At 43.0% G+C, this 18,205-nt stretch overlaps 1 protein-coding gene across 11 annotated transcripts in view; it reads right to left on the bottom strand.

Annotated features, from left to right (window-relative positions):
• Nucleotides 1–797: 797 nt before the first annotated feature.
• LOC308080381 (muscleblind-like protein 2a) overlaps nt 798–18,205 on the bottom strand; it is a 153,054-nt gene continuing 135,646 nt past the window's right edge. For 5 of the 11 annotated variants that reach the window (XM_080422211.1, XM_080422208.1, XM_080422217.1 and 2 more), the window contains 4 exons: nt 16,475–16,507; nt 13,710–13,807; nt 12,610–12,699; nt 1,566–1,704 (listed from right to left, as the gene is read on the bottom strand). In XM_080422211.1, the coding sequence (XP_080278337.1) occupies nt 12,670–12,699; nt 13,710–13,807; nt 16,475–16,507 (161 nt within the window). In that variant the 3' untranslated portion in view covers nt 1,566–1,704; nt 12,610–12,669. Of the gene's footprint in view, nt 1,705–12,609; nt 12,700–13,709; nt 13,808–16,474; nt 16,508–18,205 lie in introns of all 11 variants that reach the window. The other 6 variants (XM_080422214.1, XM_080422209.1, XM_080422218.1 and 3 more) reach the window with 4 other exon arrangements.

Below are 18,205 nucleotides of genomic sequence, written 5' to 3'. Positions count from 1 at the left end.
CACTTCTTACAGTTCCTCGAGTGGAACAGGGATTATCGGCGACAGCGAGGTTGGATGAACAACCTGACGGTTCACGGAAACCCTACCAGTCAAAAAAAGTTTCAAGTCATCGTGTTTTTTTTTTCCGCGACGATGTCGATCGTCAAATGCACCGTGTTGTTTAGCTTTTTTTTTTGTTTTCTCTTAGAGTCTTAGCACTTAAGACCCCCCTCCCACCCCACCCCACCGTCCTCTGGCCAGGCCCTACAAACCCACCCACCCACCCACCCCCTAACCCCCGAGCGACTCTTTCTTTTCCGGCCAGGCCTAGAACTCAGTGTGATCCCCGGGGGTTGTTAAGACCCCCAAGGTTGTCAGACCCCCCCTTTTGCTTGTAGTCCTAGTCTGCCGGCAGACCGTCGGGTTCAACATTCGTCCACACACACAACAACAACAACAACAACACACACGGCTTGGTGGTCTGTCCGGGGAAAAACCCACCTCCAGCTCCGTTAAGCCCTTGGCACAAACCCAGAGCTTCCAGGCTTCTCCGTTTTTTTTGTTTAGTTTTTGGCCCGCTACCGTTTTCCGTTTTCTCTCAACACAGAGCGACATTCTCGACCTCCTCCCTGTTTGACACAGCCTGGATTTATTCTTCGCCGCGTAATGGCGCCGGCAACCGAAAATAGCAGATCTATAAGCTCACAACGCATCGCATTTTGAGCTCATAAATCGGCTATTTTCAGTTTGCGACGCCAATCGTACGACGGAGCATAAATTAGGCATAACCCCTTAAACCCACCCGCCCAATCCTCCCCCGTTTAACGTAAAACCCGGCACCGTTAAAAGAATGAAACAAAACTTAAAAGAAAAAGGTATGACTGGGACTTCTTGGGGGTGGGGGGTATCGTTTGCTTACTCGGGTAGTAGTGGCAAGAAGACGTGAAAAAACATCCCAGTTGATCCCAACCAGTGGAGCGATGGTCAGGTTTTTTCCTTTTGGCCAGATTGGCGGGGAACTGGAACTCACTGTCATGGCATCTTAATGGCGGTCGGGAAACAGAGAGAGGGGGGTTGGTCGGTGCGTGGCAAAACCATCCCCCCCTGAGTGACATTCAACGTCGTGAAGAGAAAGCGACAAACGAAAGCAAAGAAGACCCTCTTGAGCGCGTCCTGTCGTGTGCATCTTCCGGTGTCGTCGTGGTATACACCTTTGTCCTGCTGTGACACTTCCTGGTTTGTGTTTTTTTTGTTTGTTTTTTTTACGCCGGCAATAAGTGCCGTTTTGTCGTACAATCTCAAATCAAGTGTCTTTTCTCTTTCTGCCCCCTTCCTTTCCAATCGAGGGGTGAACTCTGTGAGAAAGGGGGAAGGGGGTTCGGTTCCCATGGTACTTTGAAGAGAGAAACGATCGTAGATTACCTCACCGTCTCCATGTGGTACTGCACTATGTCGACTGTACATAAGAGTATTGTTTTTGTCATTTTCCATGTTAAACAGTACTTCTTTTTCCTCCTTGGTTTAGCGATACAGATAAATGTTTGCTTGTTTGTTTGAAATGGGCGTGTATCCAGTTGTTATGGTTAAATTGTTATACTGGTTAGCATGCAGGTTGCTGGACCTCAATGGGAGAGGTTGGGTAGTATTTACAGAGGGCCGGGGTTGGGACTCCTGGCGCAGCTAGTCGACACGCCGATCCCGTCCTGACAATTACTTCAGGATGATCTGGTGGGGGGAGAGAGAGAGACAGCGAGAGAGAGAGAGAGAGAGAGAGAGAGAGAGAGAGAGAGAGAGAGAGAGAGAGAGAGAGGACATGGAAGATATCTTTAGCTCATCTTGCAAAAATGAATTTCCGTCAGTTCATCAGCAAACCGTTCCATTCGAACGGAACGTAGACCCTAGGGGTGTCACGAAAATCTATGAAAATTGGAAAAATAGATTGATGTATCAAAATGAACGAGAATCGAATAGTGACCAAAAAAAACCCACTTGAACCCTAGTGTACTGCACTTATTCCGGGGGAGAACAATCGGCGAAAATAGCCGGTCTACAAGCTCACAACGTGTCATTTTGCGATTTGCGACACGTTGTGAGCTTAACTCTTTTATTGCCATGCACGCGATAATGCGTCCGTTGGTACTTGGTCCACAGTGCCATGGACTCGATAACGTGTCGAATATTTTTTTTATTGTTTAATAAACGATCGCGCTGTTCTCTGTAACTTCCGTCATCAGGTTCCCTTGCCACTCACCCGGATGCGGAAATAGCGTCATCCGTTTCCTGGATATGGTTTTTATCTGGAGTTAACTGGTTTTGCCCTGGTTTTGGCTAGACGTAGTTTTCACATGGTATAAAAAACGAAGGGAAAGCTCCGGTTATATTTTCTTTTCTCTGGACGACGAACAGTTACCCCCTTTGTGTTTACCAACGGTCTGACACGTGATCATAATACATATAAATGTTCTGTGGCCAGCTGGGGAGGTGGGAAATACGTGCATTATTGCCGGTATATGGTGCCTTCAGCCTGGCTGCGTGGGTGAAAACTACCTCACGACAGCTCGCCTGTGAAAACTTTTTCCTCTGGGTGTTGGGGCATGGATCATGTTTGTTTATACACACGATCCGACCATGGATCATAATGGATATAACATTTCTGTGACCGGTTGAAAAGGTTATAAAACACGAAAATCCCTGGCACTGGGTGAGTATATTATGAATATACTCTGGCAGGAGAAGAGTTAAATCGTAAATCGGTTGTTTTCGGCAAAGGGATTTGGTGTTGAGGGACAGACCTAGTTTAGAGCCCTGGTGGACCCCAGTATACGTGAATATGGGTTTAAATCCAAAGTGAAATAGCTATCAAGAGTTTGAATGGCACCCACTGTTTTGATGTGCAATTGCACTTTACAGTAACTTTAATAACATCTTGAGTTATGCTTTCCTCAACTGCAAAAAGCCACCAGGGTCAGAAGTGTCTTATTTATTATTATATATTTTTTTAGCACAATGCAATTTAAAGGAGTATTTCACCCAAAAAATACGATTATTTTCTTTTCTGTTCATGTTGGCTAGTTTTTTTGTTTTTGTCGCATTCCTAAGCCAAAAATGTGATCAAATTATTGGCTCAGGAATGCGACGAAAACATAAAAAAAAAATCACCATGAATACAAGCAGTGGTGGAAAAAGTACTCAAATGTTTTACTTAAGTAAAAGTAGCAATACTGCAATGTAGAAGTACTCTTTTACAAGTAAAAGTCCGGAATTCAAAATTTACTTGAGTAAAAGTACAAAAGCATTGGTATCAAAATGTACTTAAAATACCAAAAGTAAAAGTACTAAAATGTTTGAAAATAGCCGATCTACAAGCTCGCGGCGCGTTGTGAGCTTGTAGATCGGCTATTTTCAAATAGCCTTCGTATAAAATAGGGCTGAAGTGGATAATGTATGTTTTATAATGTAATAATTTATATCTGAAAAGTAACTAGTAACTAAAGTACAAGGAGTACAATATTTGCCTCTGAGGTGTAGTGGAGTAGAAGTAAAAGTATAGACAATTGGAAATACTCCAGTAAAGTAAAAGTACCTCAAAATTGTACTTAAGTACAGTAATTGAGTAAATGTACTTAGTTACTTTACACCACTGAATACAAGGCTTCATGGGGTGTGTAATTGATAGAAATTTTGATTTTGTACTACTCATTTCAAATTAAATGAAAATCGAACGAATCGTCACCTTAGGTGCCATTTGTCACAGGATGACGTCCACAGCAAGCTAGTTAAAAAAACACCAATACTTTATCCATATAATTAACACTTTACAAAGCTGTCTAAAAAACAAAAAAAACATTGAATTTAGTATTTGCAAATACTGTCTGGCCCAATGTCTGGTGTGCTCTGTATGCCTTCTTGGAAAAAAAAATGAGAGAGAGAGAGAGAGAGAGAGAGAGAGAGAGAGAGACGGCATCCCGCCACATGACAAGGCAGCATGGTGCTTGTTAGTGGCCAATGCCAGCAAAGGACAAGAGTCACACGTCACAAGACAAACGAACAGAAGCTCACTGCATGAAGTGTGTGTATATATATATACACAGTATATACGATGATGTGTATGCACGGATTAAAGCAAAAATAGAATCATCACTGAAAATGTTTGCATGGCCAAGTCCTAATGTGTGATTTGTGATACATTATGAAAGGAGCCCCCCAACACTAGCTAAACAATTCCTAAACATTTAACACAATATGCAAGATTATGATGTTTAACTGATATTGTTCCTACTGCCAACCAGGTGAAGAAATCACAGATTATGGCTTTAAGTTTAACCTTTTATATGAAATAGCCGAGACTATTAAGATTTTATGAAAGATGCGTGTGAACATATTGATAGTTTGACCACTTCAAATGCTCACATTTTTAAATAATAACCGAAAATAGCCCATTGAGAGCTTGTAGATATGGCTATTTTCGCTGCGCAACATGCTTTCATAGAAGACATGCTGGCTTCTATGCAGTGGTGTAAAGTAACTAAGTACATTTACTCAAGTACTGTACTTAAGTACAATTTTGAGGTATCTTTACTTTACGGGACTATTTCCAATTACTCCACTACATCTCAGAGGCAGAGGCTATTGTACTTTTACTCCACTACAATTATTTGAAAACTTTAGTTACTAGTTTGTAGATTATTATTACAAAACATATATTACCCACGTCAGCTCAATATAAATTTCGGACATTTGAAAATAGCCGATCTACAAGCTTGTGAGCTTGCAGATCGGCTATTTTCAAAATATTTGAAAACTTGCATAATGAGTACTTTTACTTTTGCACTTTAAGTATAATTTTGATACCAATTCTTTTGTACTTTTAACTCAAGTCAATTTTTTTCCCCGGACCTTCACTTGTAACAGAGTATTTCTACATTGCAGTATTGATGCTTTTACTTAAGTAAAACATTGTGAGTACTTTTTCCACCACTGCTTCAATGGAATCCAAATGACCAAAATCAGCCGTGGTGACTGAGAACTTGAATTCACAAGTATGACGAGTGCGCTTTGAGGTTAAGACAGGCAGTGGTGTCATCTTTTCTTTGTGAAACACTAATTTTTAGTGTTTCACAAAAACACGTTTTGTGAAACACTAATTTCGTTTGGGAAACACTAATTTCTTCTCCTGGTTCCGGATAGGAACCAGGAGAAGAGTGACAAAACAGTGACAAAACATCGAGTTCAGCACGTTCCATCCACGCTTTTCGCCGCCGTTGGCCATAGCTCAAGAGGACAGAGAGGCCACCTTGAGCAGTGGTTCTCAAAGGGGGGTCCGGGGACCCCCAGGGGTCCTTGAGGGAGTTCCAGGGGGTCCCCATAGCCAAATGATGGATAGTTAGGAACCAAATGGACCCTTATGGGTCTGTAACTCTGAGAGAGTACAAATGGAACCAAATAGACCCTTATGGGTCTGTAACTCTGAGAGCGTACAAATGGAACCAAATGGACCCTAATGGGTCCATATGGTTCCATTTGTACACTCTCAGAGTTACACTAACATTGATTTTACAATATAAATTGGGGTCCCAGAGTTAGAAATGCCATTAAATGGGGGGCCGTAGCCTAATGCATGTCAAACTGGGGGTCCTTGAAATTAAAATGGTTGAGAATCACTGCTAGAGCCGTAAACATCTTCTCATATGGGGGGGTCCCTGGCATATCTTTTCAAATGGGGGTCCGCGGGCTAATAAGAGTCAATTTGGGGGTCCTGGTCATGACAAAGTTTGAGAACCACTGATCTAGAGCAGTGGTTCTCAAACGTTTACGTGCCAAGGACCAAGTTGATTTGATTTATTTGACAGAAGAGAAGATAAGATGATTGTGTTAAAAAAAAAAAATTGCAGATGTACAAGCTCGTGCTGCTATGTTAACTACTTTTGCTGGGTACCGCCTGAAACCTGGAACCCCCTCCCCAAGGACCCGTGGGGGTCCCCGGACCCCACTTTGAGAACCACTGGTCTAGAGAAGACCTTCAAGGTCGCCGGTTCAACCCTCGGGGTGGAATTGTCCCTGGGCAAGACAATATAACCCCCCACCAGGTCCCAAAATTAGCAGATCTACAAGCTCACGACGCGTCCAGTTTACTAAGTCTAGAGGGTTTAAGCGGTTAAAAAATGCATGTCAGGTAATGGCCAATGATACATTAGATGTACTTCCCCATTCAGACAGCAGGGGGCAGTGTGGCTTCATAGTCACAGTGAGGAGTGACGTGAACAGTGGTGGAAAAAGTACAGAAATGTTTTACTTAAGTAAAAGTATCAATACTGCAATGTAGAAGTACTCTGTTACAAGTCCGGAATTAAACATTTACTTGAGTAAAAGTACAAAAGTATCTGCATCAAAATATACTTAAATTACCAAAAGTAAAAGTACTCACTGTGCAGAATGTCCCATTTCAAGTGTTCAAATGTATTAAAATCTTTTGAAAATAGCAGATCTACAAGCTCTTGTGAGCTTGTAGATCGGCTATTTTCAAATGGCCGAAATGTATATAGGGCTGAAGTGGTTAATGTTAGTTTTGTAATAATAATCAAAATCTACAAAGTAACTAGTAACTACAGTTTTCAAATAAATGTAGTGGAGTAAAAGTACAATATTTGGATCCGAGATGTAGTGGAGTAGAAGTAAAAGTATTGGAAATTGGAAATACTCAAGTAAAGTACAAATAACAAGTACTTGAGTAAATATACTTAGTTACATTACACCACTGGATGTGATATCACCAGAAATCCAGCTATCACAGCCATTATGCATTCATAATGGCCAGAGACAGAGACAGAGACAAGGGAGGACAAGCCATGATGGGGCATTTTTTCCCCCCCGCCTCGTGCTGCAGTGCAAAATGACAGAGCAGACCAGACCAGATGGCCATGAGACTCTAATTAAGAAGAAAAGGAAGCCTAATTGGCCCGGGCTCCGTCCCACAACATGTCTGCCGTGGTGGCCCACTCATCTACGAGTGTGTATGAGTGTTTGTTTGTTTGTTTGCTTCCTTCTTCCCCTGGGTGGTGGGGGGGCCGGTTCATAACACAAAACCACATGACTAAAGCTCTGCGCTTGAAAGGCGGTACCACTGAAATGGATACAGGAACAGTGGGCACGTCAATGTGACATGTGGGTATTTGTAAAAAAAAGAGAGAATGTTTTTGAAAATTATGTGTGAGGGTAATGTGAAGTATTTGAACACGTCGCACGGTACATCATTATCAGACCTACATTTACCCTTCAACTTCTTGTTTATGCCCAATATGGTGTTGTAGCAATTGTAGAAATATTAGGCCTTAAATGTCAAAGTGTTCAAGCACGTTCAAATCACGTATGCTTTACATTACGTCTTAGATTTAGGGACAAAATAGCCAATTCAACATTGAGGGGTGCCAAAAATGTTTGTCAATTTAACATTGAGGGGTGCCCAACTCTTCTTGTTACCTAAACTAAAATTCAATACATTCTTAAATAAATAAATAAAGTAAAATAACATGCTTCTCCTGGCTGTCTCGGGGGCAGACATGCGCGCCTGACTGTGTTCAGTGCTACATGCACTACAAACTGTGTTTCATGTACATTAGGCCAGTGGTTCTCAACCTGTGGGTCGGGACCCCACATGATTTTTTTTGTCAAATAATATAAGAAAGAGGCTAACATTGAGCCTGCATAGCGAGGCGTTGTGAGCTTGTAGATCTGCTATTTTCAAAATATCCATCTGTGGAACTAAATGTAATGCCTCAACTTGTCAGGGTGGGGGGTTTAATTGGCATAATGACTAAATTGGGGAGAAAAAGGGGTTAAATAATAAATAAATAAATTGCGCCATCTTATAATGGACACTAGTGAGGACCAAGTATATGAAGATGCACCCCATTTGGATGCTATCAATGCATTTAATGGGACTTTATCACGTTTCATCAGACCATTGAATGGGCGAAGTAGGCGACATACTGACCTAACCGCGATTTATCAGACCATTCATCGGGTGTTATCAGGACATACTAACCTACCGACGGAGACTTATATAAAGTTACGTTTCGGTTTATGTTTTGGACCATGACGGAGGCGCGCAGTCTCAAGCCTACTCAGCGTGGTCCGAGTTATGTACCGATAGGCACAGAATCGTAAATCATGTTGTGGGGACTGCTCCGCCTCCGAGTAGATCTGTATCTCCTGATTACGCCCAATGAATGGTCTGATAAATCGAGGGTAGGTCAGTATGTCGCCTACTTTGCCCATTCAATGGTTGTCTGATAAATCGCGGGTAGGTCAGTATGTTGCCTACTTGCCCATTCAATGGTCTGATAAAACGTGATAATGTCCCATTCAATGCATTGATAGCAATCGAAGCCGGTGGAAGATATGGTGAACCAAATGGAGCCCTGTTGGCCCCCAAACCCGGAGTTGAGACCCAGTGGGTTACAACAGAGCCTCTTCATAATGAATGTGATCTTCCCTCAACTGGCCTGCTTTTTGAAGACCCCCCCGGTAGCGGTGGTCTCAACAGGAGGGGATGCTAGCGGCTGATGCTAACCGGCCTTAACCCTCTGTATAATTCAGACAGAGAGGAGAGGGGAGGGGAGCTCATATGGTAAGGTAACATCAAAACACACTGCACTCCTACAACACAGTGTACGGTTCGCTTGGTCGTTCAAGGTGTTTTTCAGCGACCTAGCGGTGAGCGATGAGAGAGAGGGGGAGAGGGAGGGAGGGAGAGATAGATAGAGGGAGGGAGAGAGAGGGAGGGAGAGAGGGAGGGAGGGAGGGAGAGAGGGAGAGATGGATAGAGAAAAGGGGGAGAGAGAGAGAGGGGGGGCAGAAAGAGAGAGAGAGACAGACAGAGAGAGAGAAGGGGGGCAGACACAGAGAGAGACAGAGATAGAGGGAGGGATATAGGGAGAGAGAGAGGGTGAAGAGAGAGGGGGGACAGACAGAGAGAGACAGACAGAGAGAGAGAGAAAGAGAGAGGCAGACAGAGACTGAGCTAGACGTGACGTCAGCCCCTCATTGCAGCTCTCGCTGGCCCACATGCATTTTTAAAGAGCGGGTGGGGGGGCGGTGGGGGGGGGGGGCATACCGCTTCCTGCTGCTGCTGCATGCCAATTACAAAAAGGAAGTGCAACACCACGACACCGGCGGCCACTTAAGGACAGTGAAGGTAATAATCTGCCCGGTGCCCTCGTTAAAGGGAGGGAGAGAGATGACCGCGTTTTACAACGTCCTTAATTCAGGGAAGTTGTAAAACAACATAATTTGGAGGATAAAATGATAATAAGGTTTATCGATCATGTCTCTTGACAATCAGCAGTGGTGGAAAAAGTGTATTTTATTTTACTTAATACCACAATGTACGAGTACTCTGTTACAAGTAAAAGGCCTGTGTTCAAAATGTTACTTGAGTAAAAGTACAAAAGTATTGGCATCAAAATATGCTTAAAGTACCAACAGTAAAAGTACTAAAATGTTTGAAAATAGCAGCTCACAACGCATCGCAGCTATTTTCAAATATCATGTATGTACTGTATCATGTATGTATACAAAAAAAATGTAACTAGTAACTAAAGTTTTCAAATAATTGTAGTGGAGTAGAAGTAAAAGTATTGAAAATGGGAAATACTCCAGTAAAGTAAAAATTCCTCAAAAGTGTACTTAACACATTAAGTGCCAGAGTTTTATTAAAACAGGGTACATCTAGTGCTGGCATTCTTACCGTTTACGCCGATATGTTGCGTGCTGTAGAAGCCTCGACGAGGACGTGGATGTAAACAAAGGGTACGTGCACGCGATGCGCCATTGCAGAGTGATCGAGAACGGCTCGTTTCCACCACGTTAAAAAGAAATGGAGATACAGTATGAAGCTTTTTCTCAAGGAGTTATAGTGGGAGAGGACGAGAGGTAGGCTTTTTGGCATGGATCCACATCCGTCCTTTCCATTGTACAGACTCCGTGGATGATCCCAAAGTTGCGTTAGTGCGCCCCGTGTGAAATAAACAAAAAAAACAAAAATGTTTAAGCCAAAAATTGGCTTAAACGGTTATAACCGTTTATGGCACTCCACGCATAGCTTTTCAAAAACGGTCCGGACCGTTTTTGGCACACAATGTGTTAAGTACAGTACTTAAGTAAAGGTACTTAGTTACTTTACACCACTGACAAACAGTGCCGTAAACCCGCTTAAGGAAAGGAAGTGACTTAAAAAATAAAAGGAATGTAACTTCATTAACTGCTTTGTGGCCCTCGGGGCCTGGAAGCATCCGTTTCCCCTGCTGCTCTGAATATGACAGGGCCACATGCACGCGTGCACGTCAGTGCCACATGTCCCTGTGCTCATCTGTGCATGGACGGCTGTCTGGTTCAGGGGTCTCGTGTTAGACAACTATTCCACAATCTCCAAATGCTATATACAGTCTGGAACTACACTTCCTGAATGCTATATAGAGTCTGGAACTACACCTCCTGAATGTTAAATAGAGTCTGGAACTACACCTCCTGAATGTTAAATAGAGTCTGGAACTACACCTCCTGAATGTTATATAGAGTCTGGAACTACACCTCCTGTGTTATATAGTCTGGAACTGCACATCCTGAATGCTATATAGAGTCTGGAACTACACCTCCTGAATGTTAAATAGAGTCTGGAACTACACCTCCTGAATGCTATACAGCCTAGAGTCTGGAACTACACCTCCTGAATGCTATACAGCCTAGAGTCTGGAACTACACCTCCTGAACGCTATATAGAGTCTGGAACTACACCTCCTGAATGCTATATAGTCTGGAACTACACCTCCTGAATGCTATATAGATAGCCTCCGTCCAATTCCTGTTTAGCGTTTTCATGAAAAACGCTGTATCTTGAGTTGACTTTTTTTGCCCTGCATTTCGCGAGACATGCTATTTTCAATGTGCTCTAACAAAGGAAGGGGACGGTCCCGGTTATACATTTTTTTCTCTGGACGACGAACAGTGATCCCCTTTGTGTTTACAAACGTCCTGACGAGCGATCATAATGGATATAAATGTTCTGTGGCCAGTTGAAAAGGTAAGAAAAGCGTGCATTTTTGGCGGAAGATGGTATATTCGTGGTCGTGGTTGGATTGTTTTTTCTCTGGGGGACGGCCACTGATACCGTGTGTGTTTACAAACGGTCGGACGAGCGATCATAATGGATCTACATTTTCTGTGACCAGTTGAAAATCGCAGTGGGCAAACACAGCCAGAAATAAGTCTAGCAGTGAATGAGTTAATGTCGGGCACCGGAAGTGTCGCAAAAGCTCGAATTACGGTGGGGGACATTCAAGACAGACATGTTGCATAGTGCTCTAACACTATAAACATCAGATCTCTCCCCCCCCCAAAAAAGCAATTAAAATACGCGATTTAGAGCAAGGACCATAGGCGCGGGTTTTTAACTGCGACGGACCCGTTATGGAGTTATGCAATTTCTATACTGTACCACTCGTCCTAGGATATCATGACATCATAAGAAAGGTAAGAAAACCGTCGGGCGAAATTCTCCTTTAAGTGGTTAAACAACATGGAGAAAAAAAAAACTATAAAAGCTAGAACATGCAAAACAAAAACAAAAAAATCCAGGAAGGTATAAGTGCAACACAAACACAAGTACTGTAGGCAGTGTGGGAGCTCTGAAGAGGTGCTCGATCACACAACACAACACAACACAGCACATGTTGCATGTAGTGTTCTACAACGACGATTTATACTGGCAGCCCCTACACTTAGATTATAGGGTTGGACCCAGTATGGACTAAGGGAATGATGACATCACCCATTGGTTCCTACTAGGGGTGCAGCGGTTTTTACGGTTTAAAAACCGAACCGTACGGTTTGCCCTGCACGGTTCAATACTTCTTGAATGAACCGCGTTTTTTCGGTTTTGCTAAAAAAAAAAAAAAAAAAAAAATCACTCCCGAAGTTCCCCGCAATTCGCGAGTGAATCCAGCTGGTGTTGCTTGCCAAAAACAGCCGATCCACAAGCATCACGACCAGTGGTGGAAAAAGTACTCAAATGTTTTACTTAAATAAAAGTATCAATACTGCAATGTAAGTACTCTGTTACAAAGTAAGTAAAAAGTCCGGAATTCAACATTTACTTGAGTAAAAGTACAAAAGTATTGGTATCAAAATGTACTTAAAGTACCAAAAGTAAAAGTACGGAAATGTTTGAAAATAGCAGATCTACAAGCTCACAACGCGCTGCATCGCGACGCGTTGTGAGCTTGTAGATCGGCTATTTTCAAATAGCCTAGGTATAAAATAGGACTGAAGTGGTTAATGTATGTTTTATAATATAATAATTTACATCGGCAAAGTAACTAGTAACCAAAGTTTTCAAATAATTGTAGTGGAGTAAAAGTACAATATTTACCTCCGAGATGTAGTGGAGTAGAAGTAAAAGTATTGGAAACTGGAAATACTCAAGTAAAGTAAAAGTACCTCAAAATTGTACTGAAGTACACTACTGTACTTAGTTACTTTCCACCACTGATCACGACACCTTGGGAGCCTAGTACATCGTCAATATACGGCGGGCGACATCATCGGATGAATAAATGAGCATAATGATTAGCCTACCTGACGTTGTTGCTGTCCTCTCTACTCGTAGCAGGAGGTCATTAAAAGTTGTTAGTTCCGTCAGATCAGTCCCAACAATGTACTCCATGACTGTAGTAGATAGGAACTCTTCTTGTAAGCGTTATAGACATAACATCTTTATATCCTTATGCAGAGATACAATACTGGTGTTTAATTGCCGTAAACTACACCTTTGAAGCAATGTTTTTCTATTGCGACAGTATCTCCCCCTATTCCTTGCACACATGTGAGCCATAGTGACATACTATGTTTATTTTTTCCTTGAGCATATGAATGAAAGTAAAGTCAGCGATATAAGGTAATTTCTTTCCTTGAAAATAATAAAAGGCAGAAAATACTGGAATGTGTCTGAATAGAAAAACACTTTTTTAAAGCTAATAAGTAAAACAAAAAGTAGTGTTTCTTTTTCTTACTGTACCGAAATCGAACCGAAACCGTGGGCTAACTGAACCGTTGCACCCCTAGTTTCTACAGACCCGTTTTGAAGCCACCCTTTTGGGCGAAGTCAAATGCACCCTCTTGGAATTTCCGCTCCGGAAAAGCAACCGGAAACGAATGCTAACGGCTGGAAGGGCTGCGAGGGCGGGTCTTCACTCAGTAGAGCCAGAAGACGACCTAGAAGCATTACCCTACTTCATCATCAATTTTACCATCATTTACAAAAACCCAAATCATTGTAATTGGAAGAAGACTTTAAACTAGTGAATGAGACCACAAAGTATTTATGACAATATTTACTAAGGTAATAAAATCAAGTGTAAAATCAAAGGTCAAATTCCTATTCTAATCAATGGCGTGGTAATTGTTCTGCAGCCAGCATAATGCTAGGCCATTAATTAGAACTGCAGGGAATTTGGCACTTCCTTATTGGCTTCATTTTAAAAACCGGATGCTTGCCACATGGGTATGGCGGAAGCATTTGAAAATTGCGTGAGACTTGAGTCTTGAGACTACCTACCTACCTACCTACCTACCTACCTACCGCTCACCGCTAAAACACCATGCACTTATTCAGAGCTCCCGGGGGCGGGGCCTAATGAAAAAGAAAGCTTTTTTTTTTTTATAAAAAAGGAGCAAACCTGATTGGCTGGTGCTGTTGCTGCATAGGCGACGCTTGAGGCGGCAGGAGTTGTTGCTGCAGAGACAGTAGCAGGCGAAGCGCTGTACATCATTGGGACTTTGGTGGGGGGGAGGGAAGGGGGAGAGAGGAGGGAGAGGGGGGAGATGGGAGGGGGGCGGAAGTGAGAAGCATTGGAGGTATAGGTGTGGCGTGTTGTGCGTGTGTGTGTGTGTGTTGTTTGTATGCGTGTGGGAGGAGCCAGCAAGCCATGGTTAAGGTGACATGCAGCCGTTCGACGTTGCGAAGCGAGAGAAAATGACATGAAAAGGAAGGAAGGAAGAAGGGCCGGAGAGAAAGAGAAAAGCACAAAAAAATTATTTAAAATCAAATACAAAAACGCAAACAGAAAATCCAGAAGAGAGAAGCTGATTACAATCATTTAAGTGAGTTAATCTAGATGGGAAATCACTTATGACGTTTGTTTGTTCGTTTGTCTTTTTTTTCCCCCAGAGAAGCCGGAGATGAGGGGAAACTGTGCCAATTACGAGTCAGTCAGACCTGGTTAGCGTTCGGGACGTTTGGCACGACAGATCACTTCAGTCAGTCAGTCAGACCTGGTTAACGTTCGGGACGTTTAACTCTTTGACTGCCAGAGTATTTTCATAAAGTACTCACCAGTGCCAGCGATTTTCGTGTTTTTTTGTTTTGTTATTTTGTTATTTAAATTCATTTAAGTTTATCTGGCTGCGGTTTTAAACACACACCACAGATCGACCAGCAGAGAGCAGCAGATCCACACCTTGTCAGTCAGACCTGGTTAGCGTTCGGGACGTTTGGCACGACATATCACTTCAGTCAGTCAGTCAGACCTGGTTAACGTTCGGGACGTTTAAAAGACGGGACGACTCAGTCAGTCTGACCTGGTTAAGGTTTGGGACGTTTGACATTACACGGTAGTTGTAGGCGGTGACCAGATGCGCGAGGCGTGATTGCGGAGCTGGCAACACTGCAGAGCTCAAGACTGACGGTAACATGAGTAGCATCGCTGGATGCCATTTCATTATGTCTGGCAAAAAGACTCATTTGTTAAAGGAGTAGTTCACACCAAAAAAAATCTTAATTTCTATCAATTACACACCCCATGAAGCCTTGAATTCATAGGTTTTTTGTCGCATTCCTGAGCCAATAATTTAATGACCGGGTGGCTGGTCAGTAGGAGACTCATATTGGCTCAGGAATGAGACAAAAACAAACCAAAAAATCTCCATGAATTCAAGGCTTCACGGGGTGTGTAATTAATAAAAAATAAATACATTTTTGGGTGAACTACTCCTTTAAGGCCACTACACACCGCTAGCACAGGGCAGTGGCAAGGTACTGAGTACTGACGCACGTGGAATGTCGTCCATAGCATCCAACTGGAAGCACCGCGTTGCCACACACTGAAGGGAGTACACCCATTGAAAAGACACCTTTTTCCACCGTGCGGTCACACCTGGAAATAGAATAGTGGCGTATCGGAGCGCTGGGCGGGACGTCATCACGAGCCGGGCGCGCGTCTAACTCTGGCAGTGTGTGGTACGCTCATTGACAAAAATGGGGGAAGGGCTCTTTTGGTGGGCGCCGTTCGCCGCCTGTGTGTAATGGCCTTTAGACATCCTTTAGTCGCGAAGGTCGAGTTCAAATCTACGTGATCAATAATAATGCTGGTTTTCATTCTATATCAGTGGATCAAGGCCCACTTGAAAATCTCAAAAGCGTTCGCTTAACACGGTAGCCAAATGGCTGCCGTGTTACAGGGATAGTTCACCCAAAAGATGACTTATTTTCTATCAATTACACACCCCATGGAGACTTGAATTCATGGAGATTTTTTGGTTTTGTCGCATTCCTAAGCCAATAATTTGATGAATGGCGGAAAGACATTTTTAATACGTCTAAAAATAAAAAGAGACCATTACTGCATCAAAAGTAATAAATATAAAAATGGTCAAACATTGGCCAAATTGTCAAATATTACCTAAGACAGAGGCAATTTTTTTAAAAATAGCAGATCTACATGATCACAACGCCTCGCAATGCGAGGCGTTGTGAGCTTGTAGATCTGCTATTTTCAAATTATGTATCTGCTGAACCGGGTCAAACTAAACGTAATGCCTCAACTCCGTGGGGGTCCACGCTGAGGAAGGCTTGATGCCAAAACGCGTCCATGTATGCCGTCCATGAAGTGAAAAGTACCAGAAGGACTACGAAGTGCTGGCCATTATTTTCTTATATTGTGTATCTTCTTAGGGTGGGGGGGTCCCCAGTTCAAATATGATTATTTTTTGGGGGGGTCGCGGCCTGAAAAGATTGAAAACCACCGCTCTACAGGGACAGGTGCAGAGGGCCTGCAGTGCTATACATTATTTGAGCATTTCAAACCCACCCCCAGACAAGCGATTAGCATGGAAATGTAAGTAGGTCAAAAGAGTAGGTCAGCGCAAACCCTCATTCAGTCATTCAGGTGACACAAAATGGACACAGCGTGCGCATGACCACGTGCACGCTATGACTCACAGCCATATGACTCATCTCTTCCAAGAAATAATAGACCCGTGTCAATTGGAAAAAGGGAGAAAAACAAGATGTTTTTCATCCTCATCACAGGAGCCGGCCAAGCTTTTGACCTTTTTGTGTCACCTGCTTATGCCACCCACAAAGGATCCCCCCCCCACCCCCACAAACCCCCCCTTTACATTAAAGAGCGTGTGAGTGAACAAGGGAAGGTAGTGAGTGACCTACCAAGGCTGCTAGGAGTCATGCACAAGACTGACCCTGTGTCACCATGCAGTGGGGACAGAGAGAGAAAGAGAGAGACAGAGATACAGAGATAGAGAGAGCGAGAGAGAGAGAGAGAGAGAGAGAGAGAGAGAGAGAGAGAGAGAGATACGGGTTAATCAAGTGCGAGAAGGAAACAAAAAAAAAACAACAACAAGGTTAGACAAGACAAGAGATAAATAAATTAAAAAGCTCAGATAGTTCTCAACTCAAATGGGAACCACGTGCATGGTTAACGAGATAAGACAAGCTGGGCCGCGATCACAGCACCCGTGCAGTCAGTCACTTACAAGACGTCAGAATACAGTAGTAAAAGTTTCATTTGTACGCACAACAGCGTTGCTTGCCGAAAAGAGCCGAACTACGAGCACTATGGATTCTAAATGACTATAAATTAGGCTTAACGCTAGGGTAAGTGATATTTTTTTGTTTAAAAAAGTGTTAAATAGCTGTATATTCTGATAGTACTCATTGTTATAGAGCGTTTGTTCAGTAACAGGAGTCTCCATGTCTCTCCAGCTCTTTATTAAACAGAAAATGCATTTTCAGGGCGAGATATCGATTTTTATCCAATCAGGACAGAGAACTCTCAAAGGATGCAGATTAGACAAGTGGAATTTGAAGTGATGACACAAAGAAATGTGCAGACAGAATTGGAACTAGAGCACTATAAAATTGAAGCTGATAAATGGGTACTGTCCCCTGAACTGAAATTTTGCAACCCACTTGAAAATGTATTTTCAGCGCTCGGGTGGAGCAGTGGTAAAGTCACTGCCCACCACCACGGAGGTTGTGGGTTCGAATCCACCGTGGTGCATCCGGCTTTGTCGAGCGTCTATACGAACACAATTGGCCCGTGTTCAGGGGACGGAAGCCGGGCGGGGAGGCTGATATCGGTCATTGTACGTACTCCTACGGGCTGGGGCGGCACCTGTCAGCGGGGAGTGTTGGGCGGGACTCGGGAGGAGTAGGACGGAGGCTCTACGTCCTCCTGGTGGGGGCTCCTCACTGGCAGGTGAGTCAGTAGGATACGACAGCAGTGACAACACATAAATGTGTGTGGGGAGGAATTAATTGGCATAACGACTAAATTGGGGAGAAAAAGGGAAACAATATTGGCTACTCTAAATAAAAAGAAGAAAAGAAAGAAAATGTATTTTCTGTTTATTAAAGAGCTGGAGAGACAGGGAGACCCCTGTTACTGAACAAACACTCTATAGCAATGCTTACTATCACAATATAGTGCTTTAACCTTTAAACATTTTTATTTTTTTTTTTAAACAAAAAATATATCACTTACCCTACCTTTAATGCAGAATGACACTTTGGTAGATGTTTGCCTTGTGTAGTTTGATAGATTTTTTTGACTGATTGAACAATGAACACAAAATTCAACACACACACACACACACACACACACACACACACACACACACACACACACACACACACACACACACACACACACACACACACACACACACACACACACACACACACACACACACACACACACACACACACACACACACACACACACACACACACACACACAGAGAAAAGCCTGAAGGCTTGTTTCCATTGTGGGGAATTGATTTTTACAATATCAAAGAGTAGCAGCGCACATTCAACCTCTTGGAAGGCAGGTGCTGCTGCCCTGAGGTGAACCGACATCAAAGAATGAAAAAAGTCGAG

The sequence above is a fragment of the Gymnoscopelus braueri genome (assembly GCF_963280865.1).
Source record: "Gymnoscopelus braueri genome assembly, chromosome: 24".
In the NCBI taxonomy this organism is placed as follows: domain Eukaryota; kingdom Metazoa; phylum Chordata; class Actinopteri; order Myctophiformes; family Myctophidae; genus Gymnoscopelus; species Gymnoscopelus braueri.
This window is presented reverse-complemented; position numbering and strand designations above follow the sequence as displayed.